Below are 13,778 nucleotides of genomic sequence, written 5' to 3' on the forward strand. Positions count from 1 at the left end.
ACCATAATCATCATCTGTCTTGCTTGCGTTTCCTTTATTGAAAACGCTGCGCTTGATACTTTCCTGTCGAGAATGGTCTGTCATGCTGATAACGGGTATGCCGTTCGTGACTTGGAGGTACCGGGCTCGCAGCGTTCTAGAAAGGAAATGCGGGCAAGACAGGTGACGATTATCGTTGTGTGGCAAATATACATCCCAAAGGATGTGAATGTTTTTTAGCGGGAAGTATAAAGTGGCGTCTGCCCAGGCGTCTATGAGGAAGCCCATTGAGCAGGCGCTGTCGCACGCTTTTGTGGTTGCAAACCGTTATTCCTCGCGAAGCGCGGCATGCGCAGAGCGCAGCACGAATAAGTTGGTGCGACAAATGCAATGCGTCGTTGACAAACATGTTGACAAATGTCGTTGATGTCAACGTTACTAGTAGCGATCGTTGACGTCTCGTGTGTTCGCCACTATGTTCAAATAGCACCCTCAGCACGATCGATGTGTGCAGCTATAGTTCGCAGCAATCGGGAACGCCCATCGTGCCCCCGTTATCATTTGAAGGTGTTGCGGGAAAGCTCAACGCCCGTCAACAGAGCGCACGTGGTCTAGGGTGGCGGAGTTTAATATATCCATTTTACGTCCGACCCCGTTCGCATTAAAAAATTAAAAATACATGCGATTTTTCAGGTGATATAGAAAGTGTTCGATATATGCAATAATTCGATATATCCGTGTTCGATATATCGAATTTTGACTGTATCAGGGGTCCCGTAACATTATGGAACAAAAATGTAGGAAGCTACCAGCAACTTAAGTACATAGAAATCAAGTTGTATAGTACAGTGTACTCTTAATAAAGGGAACTCCAAATTAGTATGCCAGCATTGACAACAGCTCAGTTCTAGTACAGTCAACGGCGGATTTTTTGGGCATGCCTGGTAGTTCGGACGCCTTTGCGGCACCGCCACAAAGACGTCTGAATAGCCCATAGAGTGAGTGTATAAAGATGTCAGAAATTTCGGACTCTGAAAACTTTCACCATTCGATTTTTGCTGATGGTTTATTGTTGATTGATTGGCATCAATTCTAGGAATGCTAGAGGAGAGATGCTGGTAGAATTCACAGAAAGGAAAAAGCTGAGAATAATGAACACCTTTTTCAAGAACCATAGCAACAGAAAGCGGACCTGGAAAAGCCCTAATGGTGAAACAAGAAATGGAATTGACTTCATTCTTTCTGCTGATCCCAGCATAGTGCAGGATGTAGAAGTTGTAGGTAGGTAAAGAGCAATGATCATAGGTTAGTGAGGGCTAGGATTCAGCTCAATTTGAAGAGAGAAAGAGCAAAATATGTCAAGAAGAAACAGGTCAACCTAGAGGCAATAAGTGTAAAAGCAGACAAATTCAGGCTGGTACTTGCCAACAAATGTGCAGCTATAGAACAGAGAGATGATGATGACACAGAGCTAATTAATGGTACCGTAACCACGTTGGCGTCAGATGCAGCAATTGAAGTGGGAGGCAAGGCACCAAGGCAACCAGTAGATGCTCTCCCTAGTAACAAAGGACCTAATAAAGAAATGACAAAGAATGAAAGTGTCCAACTCAAGAGATAAGATAGAATTCGCGGAATTGTCAAAACTGATCAACAAAGTGAAAATAACTGATATTCGAAAATATAATGTGAAAAAAACTGAAGAAGCCGTAAAAAATGGATGCAGCCTGAAATCAGTGAAAAAGAAACTTGGCACAGGACAAATCAACATGTATGCATTGAAAGATAAGCAGGTTAATATCATAAGCAATCTAGAAGATATAGTAAGTGAAGCAGAAGAATTCTATACTGACCTGTACAGTGCCCAGAGGAATCAGGATATCTCAATTAGAAAGAGTAATGAACAGGATACAGAAACTCCTCCTATAACTAGCGAAGAGGTCGGAAGGGCCTTGCAAGACATGAAACAAGGGAGATCGGCAGGAGAAGATGGAATAACAGCCGATTTAATCGAAGATGGAGGAGACATAATGCTTGGAAAACTGGCGGCTCTTTATACGAAGTGTCTATCGACTGCAAGGGTCCCAGAAAACTGGAAGAATGCATACATTATACTAATCCACAAAAAGGGAGATGTTAAAGAATTGAAAAATCATAGGCCCATTAGCTTACTCTCAGTATTATATAAAATATTTACCAAAATAATCGCCAATAGTATAAGGGAAACACTATACTTTATTCAACCAAGGAAACAGGCTGGCTTCAGGAAGGGATACTCTACAATGGATCACATCCATGTCACCAATCAGGTAATCGAGAAATCCGCAGAGTACAATCAGCCTCTGTTATGGCTTTCATAGATTACGAAAAGGCATTTGATTCAGTAGAGATACCAGCTGTCATAGAGGCATTACGTAATCAAGGAGTACGGAACGCTTACGTAAATACCTTGGAAGATATCTACAGAGGTTCTACAGCTACCTTAATTCTAAACAAGAAAAGCAGGAAGATACCTATTAAGAAAGGGGTCAGACAAGGAGACACAATATCTCAAGTGCTATTCACTACGTGCTTGGAAGAAGTATTCAAGCTATTAAACTGGGAAGGCTTAGGAGTAAAGATTGACGGCGAATACCTCGGCAACCTTAGGTTTGCCGTTGACATTCTATTCAGAAACAATCAAGACAAGTTGCAACAAATGATTGAGGAGCTTAACAGAGAGAGTGTAAGAGTGGGATTAAAGATTAATAGGCAAAAGACAAAGATAATGATAAATACCTGGGCAAAAGAACAAGAATTCAGGATCGCCAGTGGGCCTCTAGAGTCTGTGAAGGAGTATGTTTACCTAGGTCAGTTAATCACAGGGAACCCTGATCATGAGAAGGAAATTCACAGAAGAATAAAAATGGGTTGGATCACATACGGCAGGCATTGCCAGTTCCTGAGTGGAAGCTTACCATTATCATTGAAAAGGAAGGTTTACAATCAGTGCCTTTTACCAGTGGTGATATATGGGGCAGAAACTTGGAGACTGACAAAGAAGCTTAGGAAAAAGTTAAGGACGGTGCAAAAAGCCATGGAACAAAGATTGCTGGAGTGAAGTCGGCGTCGTTTGTGCGGACAGCTGCATGCAATTGTCGCGCGGGGTGGTCAAAGGAGACGAGTGGTTCGACACCAAGACGGCGGCGACTTATAGCATCGTGGGTGGGGGACCCTCGGGCTACGAAGAGCGCGTAGGAGGGGTGACTGTGTGTCGGGCTTCCGCCACCCGGTTCGCGGAAGCAATGCCCAGGCCTTGAAATCAGCCCCTCGTCGCTTAACCGCACTGTGCCGAGACATTCGCAAGCTGTCCAGATGCCCGAACAGAACGCGGAAGTGCTTTCTTCGGGAAGTGTGTTTTTTTTGCGAGGTTGTGAGACAAAAGGGGACTCGTTGCACTGCAAGGGATTTGTGGCAACGACCTGGACGTATTGGAACTCCCGATAGTGTCACCTTGGAGCCCCGTTGTGTGCACACTGCGCGCACCGCAGTGTGATTGGACGAACGATGGGGCGAGGGGGTTGCTGGGAATGCTTTTAGGTGCATGCGGGGCCGTTGGTGGGGATTCGGTGGAGATTCGGCTGAGAAAGAAGACCAAAATTCTAACATGTTACTCGTAGTGATGTCCGTGTAAATACTTTCCTTTCTATCGCTTGCATATTCTATCTTAATAAACAGTTAACCCCATTGCAATCAGCGTCACTGGCTTGCCTACTGTAACGTGACTTCGCGACATCCATAATATCTTCAAGTTTCCCTCACTGACATCGAGGCGAACATCAACTGCTGGGCACAACGTTAAGAGAAAGAAAGGGAGCAGTTTGGATCAGAGAGCAAACGGGTATAGACGATATTCTAACTGACATCAAGAGAAAATAACGGAGCTGGGCAGGCCATGTAATGCGCAGGTTAGATAACTGTTGGACCATTAGGGTTTGCAGAATGGTTATCAAGAGAAGGGAAACGCAATCAAGGACGACAGAAGACTAGGTGGAGTGATGAAATTAGGAAATTCTCGGGCTCTAGTTGGAATCGCTTGGCGCAGGACATGGTAATTGGAGATCGCAGCGAGAAGCCTTCATCCTGTAGTGGACATAAAACAGGCTGATGATGATGATGATGATGATGATGATGATGACAGCCTAAAGATTAGAGAAGCATTTTAGTGACATACAGCTGTGTATCAGTACAATAAAAAAGAACTTGATAAGTTTATAATAAACGTATTACAGTGCAAGGAAAACGTAGGAAAATTCAAACCAACCAGGGAGTATGACAGCAATGGTTAACGAGGATTAAACAAGTTGAATGAGTGCCTGAATTTTTCATGGTCAGTGTCCGCAACTTTATCGAGGAGGTTGTTCCAGAGATGAATGGCACATGGAATTGCAGGCGAGCTAACTGGTTCACTTTTACCGTAGATACACATGAAGCTAAGATGATTGTGCAATCTGTATGACGGGTGCGATGATGTTTCTAAGTGTGGGGATCGTATGTTAGTGTGGTGGGCGTACTTTTGAAATAATGACAAAAGCACTATGTTGAACTATGCAATGTATTGCGGCGAAGCACACGAAAAGTTCAAAGGGGCCAGTGTCACGGTACATAAAATGTGTTCCTTAAATATACACGCGTGCACCCGCAGTCTCCTGTCACAGTATGAGCACCGAGGCACCTAGTAATTGTACTGAAAGGTCTTGAAAGCTATTCAGGATGTGCTTGTGCCAGTGTTAGCCCTTCAGGGCTGTTAAGGCATGCATTCATTTTTTCAGACTGCCTGATCTTTCTGACCTTTTCACGGTCACTAGGGGGTCAGAAAAATCCGTCGATAACTGTTTATGAAGATCTGGAAAATATTTTTTTTATTAATAGAAAGGCTGGTAAATAGAATCAAGTACTGTTTTTCCACTAAAACAAGAATTAGTGACGTTGTCTTGTGCTGACTACTAATTTGGTTCTCTGTTTAATAGCAGACCTGTGTTTCATGGCAATCTTTTATTGAATGGAAAGTTTTGCTTTCCAGCTTTCCGCCAAAATACAGAAGCGCTTTGCCATCTTTATGACAGGTGGGTTATCGTAAGGCCAATTTGCGTGACAAGCATGGGTCCTTGGGCACTCTCAAGATGTCTGCGACATCTTTTCGCCCAATAACCTCCGACTCGGTGTTGGAAATAAACTTCACTTCACTTCACTGATTTTATCATCGTTCCCATGCGTAGCCATCATTGGAGCTGTGTGGGTCGACTGCAGTTGACATTGACAGTAAAGAGCTGGCGCCTTTTCATTGTTAGGTTCGGCGTGATCTCCCATCTGTCAAAGGTTCTGAAATCGGGAGAGTAATGGCAATTCTTTCACAGTTTCTGAAATATGCGTGCTTTTTCCTCTCTTTTTTTTTTCTGTTGCCTCTGTTTGCGTTGTGTTATCATTTCGATCAGTCTTGTATGTATGGACAAAGGCATTCCCGCATGATGCTTGCCCCGTGCAATCCCCACATTGGGCCGACATTGGGAAGTGCATGCAGTAAAGCAGAAGCACTTGCTGAGGCTAAGTCCACTGCTATGTCAGCCAGAGCAGCATGCCCTCTGCATTCTTTTTACGCTGAAAACAGTGAAGGGAAACACTCACTTGTGTGACATCGAGCATGAGCCTCTCATGTTCACTATTCGATTCGATGATATTTGGGTATACGCACACCATTACTTATTTGTAATCAGCATGCTTTGTCGTTTTGTTTTATAAGTGTCGTATGTGTCTGTTGGTACCGCGTCTGTTGCTACCACCTTGTTAAGCCACTGAGATCTGTAGTTTTTGGTGACAACTCCCTCCAACAAAGAAAATAACCTAATTTGATTGGAATGGCATACCCCTATGTTTTCTCTTGTGAAGTTGCTTCAGACCTGATTTGATTGTCATTTGTTCACTTGCAGCCTCAGATGGAGGTGGAGAAGCATGGAAATTTTGCCTAAGGGTAGGTATACTCATATCTCTGCATATATTAACTGTCAGCTTTCTTTTATTTGTGTCTTGACACTTGCAATGCTTGAGCAAGTGCCCAAGCACCAGATAATATATGGTGTTGCATCTGCATGTTACACCTCTTATTTTGAATAGCAGTAATGAGTCAAACCTGCTCATTCTACTTTAAAACTACTGTCCATGTCCTTCTTGGCCGGTATGGTAGGTGGCACCTAAATCAGTTATCTTAATTTGGTACCAAGTTATCCATTGTACATGTGTGAGGTCTTTTTCTTTCTTTTCCTTTCTTTTTTTTTGACGTCCTAGAAATTCGTGCTCTCACATTTGACATACACTGAACTTCTGTTAATTCGACCCCAGTTGATGTTTCAGCTAAGTTGATTCTAACCGAAGGTCCCGGCCAGGGCCTGTGCATTTCTATGGGCCAGACTTTTGTTAATTTGATCTTAAAATTGGTCTTTGCTGGATAATTTGAACTTTACTAGTCAGCACGCACGTACGTGACCCTTATGGCAAAACCAATAGTGACTATTTTAGTGCCAGCACGTCTCAACAGAGCTTAAGAAATAGTGAATTCGTTGAACACACGTGATAATCTCCCATTGAAAATTCATATTTTAAGCTTGCCCTAGGAACATCTTCAAGTAATAACGGTAGCTCATGATGTTTGATTACGATATTTACCTGATTCTTACTTACCTGAACTTTCTTTTTTAAAGGAAATTGGGCTGTAAGTCGCGTGCACAATGCAGTCGGATAGGAAACCAAAACCGTGTTCGTGGTGCTCATATGCTTTACCACATAATATGGCTGTATTGTAATGAAGCTGACTTTTAAGAAACTCATGGGCCCATTTTTTTTTCACTGAAGAAGATCGGTTGTGAATTAGATTGCTCTTTTGTTTAGGAGCTTTAATGAAATTGCAACATTGTTTTTCTACCTTGGACATTTAGGAGCGGGTGCCCATTTGATTTGAGGCAGGTTAGAATGGGGGCAAATACTGCCAAATGAATTAGTGGTGTGTTTTAGCATTCTTTTTTTTTGCCTCTTGTTTAATTTTGATTTGCTAGGTAAATTGATCAATTTTGTTAGTTCCATCAGGTTTGAATTAACAGAAGTTGACTGCACGTGGATTGCAGTTTAGGCTTTAAGGAAGGAAGTTTGGCTTTCATTTTCTTCTGCTGTTACTTGATTCTTGACAGTAAAAGTCGCTACTATTCTGAAAAAGAAACTTTATCACTGTTAGCAAATTTGTTGATGTTCTTAGGTGTCCTTTTTAAAGGTTTGACTGTTAGTCTTTAGTGTTGTTATGTGCTGAGTGTAGGTCAACCCATGTGATCTTTGTTATGTATTCCATCTGCAGCAATGCAGTGAAGTCCTGTTCCTGACGATTTTTCATGAGTTTCGGGAGACTCTGGCTCCACTGCTTCTTGAGATGATCCAAGGGATCCAGCCAGCTGATGGCTCCATCAGCTTTCAGGCTATGCTCAACAGGGATGCAGGTAGGAGGCTACTACTATATGTGTGCTAATGCCAGGGTTCATAACAGTCCTTTAGAACAACTGCCATTTTCAAGCTAGTCCTTGAGAACCCTTAAACTTGGTGCGGTGCTTAGCCCTTTGCGGTCGTGTCTCGGGTCCGTCCCAACATGCAAAAACATTGCTTCCGATCAGATGGCGTGAAGCACTTGACACGCATAAACACTTGTGTGTGCCATTGTTTGTTACTGCACTTTTCTGAAACTTCTTCAACTGTTCATACTTGCACTTTGTAGCATATGTGTGCAAGGACAGTGTCTTTTTTAGCAGCACACTCGACGGAATTCATACATCCTTTTCATGGCGTGCAGTGCTGCAAGTGGCAGCATTTTTTTTTTTTGTCATTTAAGAAAAAAGACTCGCATAGTTTAGCGAGTCTGAAGGTGATTTTAATTCTGAGGGGGAATGTATTCCGCCTTCAGGTGGCTAGCAAACCTCCTCAAATTAGAGCACTACAGAGGAAAGCAACGAATAAAAACCCTAGATAAATGATGCAGGTTAGAGACTGTATACTGTGCGAGAGCCCCGGGAGTAGAGGGAACTTTTTAACATAATTAACTTTCTATGCTTTTGTTTACACAAGATCTCTTTTGGCTTGGATTACAAAACAAGTGAAATATCTCCTGACTAGAACAAACACGAAGTGGGTAAATGTGCATGACTGGAAAGAGTCAAAGAAACCTTCAATTTTACTTTTGGCTAGCTTTAGCAGAATTTCTTCAGACACCTAGTCCCAAACTCAGTTCTGTAACCCAAGTTCAAACTGATCTAATCTGTCTAGTATACCTTTGTAGTTGCCATGTTTGTGGATGTTGGCGGCATTTTGGTTGCTAAAGATTTTTCATGCATGTTTTATGCTTGCATGCGGTTAAAATATTTGCTAGTTGTTAAAGACAATCTCTTGTTTTTGAGCTGTTCACATAGCATTGGCATAGACCTTGTATGACATTGTTGGGCCCTTGGAAGTCAATAAAAATCTAAAACTTTTTTTCCGCGGGAACTGCTACGACTTTTGTAGTGACATGGCATAAGCCAAACTCACTGCAAAGTTTATTTCCTAAGCAATTTTGTATGTTATGATACATTGTCATGTACTACTCCACTCCAGCTAATCTGTATTGTACTCGTGAAATGTGGACCTTCTTTTTTTTGTGTGTGTTTACCTTACAATGCATATTCCTTACATGTGCACATTCCTGTATTCTGTAAGTGGTGGTCTTTCTGCCTTTGTGTTAGTGTCTTAGATTTTTCTGCTTTGTTAAAAGCTTAACTAGTGTTAGCAGCCACTCTCACCCTGCTAGTAACTATCATTAAAGGCACAGGGATCCTGTCAAGCTGCTGACCAACAAAATTTTTTGTCTCTGTTCCCTGTATTTCTCATGTATGAAAGGTAGATATAACAATTGAACTAATTTATCTAAGCAGCCTGGCAGTGCAGCTGGATCATGACACATATTTTCTCTCCCTCCATTCCAATGATTAATTTTACATGTATTGGTTTGTTGCCTTCCATCGTATCAAAAAATCAGCTGCTGATGGAAGTGCATTGCCAAAATGGTTCTAACTTGTGATGAGAAATGACAGTGGCTAGCTTGGAGCTGCAGTTAAAGCAATTACGATCAATTTTTACAGTGAGAAGAAACAGGGTTGGCTTTTGAAGGGATGGCAAGATGCTGTTGAGGTAGATTCCAAGGACAAAATGCTACAAAAGGAGTGTATGCCAGGTTATACGATCAAATAGCATCCTTACACTAAAGAGCTTTCAAGTCGCTAACAGAGTGTTGCTCAGTAAAATCCCAGTGGCCTATCTCTTGTTTTGTTTTTTCAGACACAATAATGTTATCCTGGTTAGTTCAGATGGTAGAGCGGCTACCCCGGAAAGGCGGTGGTCCTGGGTCTTGAGTCCCAGAGCAGGATGAATTTTCCTCTAACTGTGAGGCTTTTCTTTTGAGGAACCCGTATGGGTTTCCTTTGTAGCAGTTAGCTACGTTTAGGTGGATGTCTTATTTTCCCTTTATTGAATTCGAATAATGTTATCCTACATGCCTGAAAAATCGGTAGGAAATAACAGGGTTTATGGGCGCGGCATTTTACAATGTTGGGCTTATTATATATATATTATAGGCATCTTGGGAATTCTATTGCTACTAATTTTTTTATGCTCTATGAGCAGGAAATGACTTATGCTACATTCAGAACTACCTTAATAATACGTTCTATACTGGCGTAGGTTGTACATGCACCACTGTCTTTTACATTTCTGCTTATATGCTCAGAACATACTAAACAATAATGAAAAGTGACTTTGTACTCTTTTTGGCTTATTTACTCATTTCCACTGGATTTTGACTGTGAAATGTCTTGAGACAAAATAATTACTCAAGCAACTTTCATGTGAATATTCAGACCTATTTCCACTTACAGTCAAACTTCGTTATAGTGAAATCACATAGCCACAAAAATACTTTTGTTAAATGTGGTATTTGTTATAACTGATAAACAAGCACAGATGTTCGCAAGAACAAGTGCGATCAGGTCTATGCAATAGGAATGCAAGCAGGGCGCTTCCAAAAGGCCAGCAAAAGGTCTCCTGCAGATTTCGATGGTCTGTCATCACCTTACCGTACCAGTATGAGACACAGGAACAACAATACATTTATTAAATATATGTGATCTGCACCGCCATGAAGACATAACCATGCCATCGGTGTTATTACATGGTATCAGTTCGTTGACTTGCCAACTGTCGTTCAACTGGACCATGCCACTGCTGCAGACAGGCTTTTTTTGATGCGGAGAGGACCACTCATAGATTTTTACTCTGTTATTAAGGCACCTGATCGCTACAAAGGCATGCAGTACATCTGATCCCCGGCTCGATTTTGAATAATGTCCATTAGAGCAAACATAATGACGGCTTGTTTTATTGTCGCCAGCCACTCCACCAGCTACACTGTTTAGGTCACTAGGCCTAACCTGTGCTGCTTCATAGGGAGTCTGTATAGGCCCTTTCACTGTTCATAAACATAAGCCCTGGACGGTTTCCGGTTTCGCTCCTTGACATAGCCCGCTAAATTTAGCCAGCAAGAAAGGCATTGGCTGCAATATTGACTAGCAAGAGTGCATTAAAATCTATGCCCGCAGATTTTTAACATTTTTTCTCGGTACATAGAAGAATTTTACAAGTGAATGTTGCCCCAAGTTACACAATTGTCTTGAGGCTTAATGCGGATTTATTCTATCTGAAAACCTAAAGATAGACTTTCTGCCAGTAAAACAACTTAAAAATGTGCTTTGTGTTCTGGCACAGTAGACTGATAAGGCTTGTGACCGGAAGCTTCTTGGGGGCGCACTGTCGCTGCAGTTATCATGCAAATGGAACCATCTATATTGTTCATGGCTGTTGTGTTTATGGCATTGCACACATAGTTTATGCCTGAAACACCGTGTGGCACCCAAAATTTCTAATATTGTCGTACAGGTCTGAAAAATGTGTCATCTGAAAAATTAGTCGTAGACTTGTGTTCGAAATTTTTGCTACCAGAATATACAATAAAACCTCGCTAATTCGAAGTCATCGGGACCGCAAAAAATCTTCGAATTAAGCGGGTTTTCGAATTAACCAAACACACAAAAAAATGCAACCCAGGCAAAAAATTTCGCTATAGGAATGCGCTACCTTTATTCAGCGATCTTTGGATTACTTAAAGAAATCAGAGATGCTGGTTTGCCGCGTCCTGTAGTTCGAGACTCCAAGGGTCATGTTTTCTAGTTGGCCAACATGCAGCATTTGAGAATTTCCACCGTGGCACTCAACAAAACTGCGGATAACGTTCAGCGATCTGATAACTTCCCCGAGAGCGGGTGCTCAGGAGGGCTCGTTAGTATCGTCGTCATCGTCGCTGTCATCGCACATGGTCGCATGAGCGGTAGCTTCACCCTCCAAGTCTGAGTAGCCTGTTTGTTGATCATTTTCAAAGTTCAGATACTTGGCAAAGCTGACTGCACCGGATTCGCTATCCTCTGCACACAGTGCATTGATGCAGTCGCAATACTCGGCTCGTTCTTCATCAAGCGCACGTGAATAGTCAGCATCAGCATTGGCAGTACTTTCCTTCGAGAAGCCAGCATGTTCAAAACACCAAATGATCAAAGTGGGTTCCACTTGCTTCTGTGCATACACAATAAGACATAAGGCCCCGAGGAGGTCGATGGAGTACTCCTTGCCGTTGTCGTAGCACAGGAGCATGCCCTTGAGCTGGTGGTGGGGGTGGTAAATCTTTCTCATGTGGTGGATGACGCCTTGGTCCATTGGCTGCAAGATCGATGTGGTGTTCGGAGGAAGAAATACCATCCTTATAGCTTTCAGGTGTGGAATGTCACCATGCGCAGGGCAATTATCAACAACGAAGTGTACATTCCTGTCCGCCATCACGAACTTGCAGTAAAGCTGCTGAATGTAATCTTCAAGTATTGCGCCTGTGAACCAGGTTTTCTTGTTGTGCCGGTAGATAAGCTCATCCCTTGGTGGTAGCCGTGCATTATTAAAGAAGCAAGGCTTCCCATTCTTTCCAACTACAAGTAGCAGCAGCTTGTGTTTACCGCACATGTTCACGGCGAACAGAACGGTAATTCTTTCCTTGCCCTGCTTTCGACACTTGATCGCAGTGACCTTCGCTGCGAAAGTTTTTGTGGGCAGCATCTTGTAAACAAGGGCTACCTCGTCAAGGTTGTACACATCGTCTGCACCGTACTCGCTAAGCAACTAAGCCAACATGAGTTTCTTCCAGTCGTCAACGAAGCTCTCGTTTGCGCTGCCGCTCTCGCCACAGACGGCTATGAAAGTCAAATTATTGCGCTCTTTAAAACAGCTGAACCATCCATTGCTACACTTGAACTCTTCGTGCCCAAGTTGTAGAGCCAAGTTGTTGGCCTTCTCCCGCAGTATCGTTCCATTGACAGGAACGTGGGCTGTGTTCGATTTCTGCTGCCAGCGAAGTAAAGCTGATTCCACATCTTGGTATGTTGGAGCCCGTACTTGCGACCACTTCGAAGAATATCTCTTGCTGTAGGCCTCCAGTACCTTCGACTTGTTTTTCAATATTGTGGACGTCGAGAGGGCCACGCTGTGCCTTGCAGCCAACTCAGTCTTGGAACACATGTTCTTACCCGCTTCTTGGATCCAGCAGGACTTCTACTGCAGCTTTAAAGCCTTATACTTTGGCATCTTCGCTCACTGGCATTTCTGCACAGCTCAGAAAAAAGAAAATAACACCACGCTAGCTGCTACACCCCTAACCACAGCACATAAACAGCACGGACCGGCGTTGCGCGCACACACGTCGCCGCAGGCGCGGAGAGAGAATGGGCGAATGGCAGCCAGTGGCAGTGGCACAGAACACATGCTGATGCTGCGACCGCTGTGATTGCGAGGAGTGTACGAAGTGGGGGACGAGATCACATGACAAAAACCGGTATGCCCGCTGCGTTGCAGTGAAGCACGTCTTCTCTACAGGGGCGCGTTTCGGCAGTGTGCGAGGCATATCGTAGAATGATTTTTGTGCTAGCAGTACTACGGGTCGGGCACTTCATCTATAAATAATCGTGATTGCTATGTGGCATCGCCTCGTGGCTCCAAATGGTTGTCGTTTCATCGGGTTTGCAGTGAAATGGGGATCAGGAATTGCCGCATAGCACCCCAAATCTTCGAATTAACTGGGTTGGCCTAGGCCGCCGGTTCGAATTATCCGGTCAGATTTACATTGGAAAATATGGGACCGCAGAAAACCTTTGAATTTTATTTTCAAATACTGCAGGCCCTATTCGGGCCCAAGCAGGAGTGGTTACATCAATAGTAACAAACAAGGCTGGAAATAATAAAAAAAAAACATAGGATACAGAACAACAATAAAGATATATAAAATCCTGGATCTCAAATTAACCGGGTTTGAATTAATGAGGTTTTGCTGTATGTATTTTGAGCCATACGCAAAGAAAAATTTGTTTCACTATAAGCAATACCGTGTCAGATCCTATGTTTTCGATTTTGTTATAGCAGGAGTATACTGCACTGAATTAAAGCATGGTCTACTTAATTTCCGATTTGCTTCGTTATATCTGTGTTCGTTATATCAAAGTTCAACTTACGGTTTTAGGCAAACCATTCTTGTTCCCCTTATGGCTTATTTTAGTGGACAGTGTTTAAAACTTAATTGGATGTGCCATACACCAGGTGTTTCTGTGAAG

General features: G+C 42.8%; 1 protein-coding gene across 1 annotated transcript in view; it reads left to right on the top strand.

The window, feature by feature from the left end:
- Impbeta11 (importin beta11) overlaps nt 1-13,778 on the top strand; it is a 98,220-nt gene that overhangs the window by 34,496 nt on the left and 49,946 nt on the right. The window contains exons 11-12 of the mRNA XM_065441228.1: nt 5,946-5,986; nt 7,358-7,496. Coding sequence (XP_065297300.1) covers nt 5,946-5,986; nt 7,358-7,496 — 180 coding nt within the window. The remainder of the gene's footprint in view (nt 1-5,945; nt 5,987-7,357; nt 7,497-13,778) is intronic.

The sequence above is a fragment of the Dermacentor albipictus genome, chromosome 1 (genome assembly GCF_038994185.2).
Source record: "Dermacentor albipictus isolate Rhodes 1998 colony chromosome 1, USDA_Dalb.pri_finalv2, whole genome shotgun sequence".
In the NCBI taxonomy this organism is placed as follows: Eukaryota; Metazoa; Arthropoda; class Arachnida; order Ixodida; family Ixodidae; genus Dermacentor; species Dermacentor albipictus.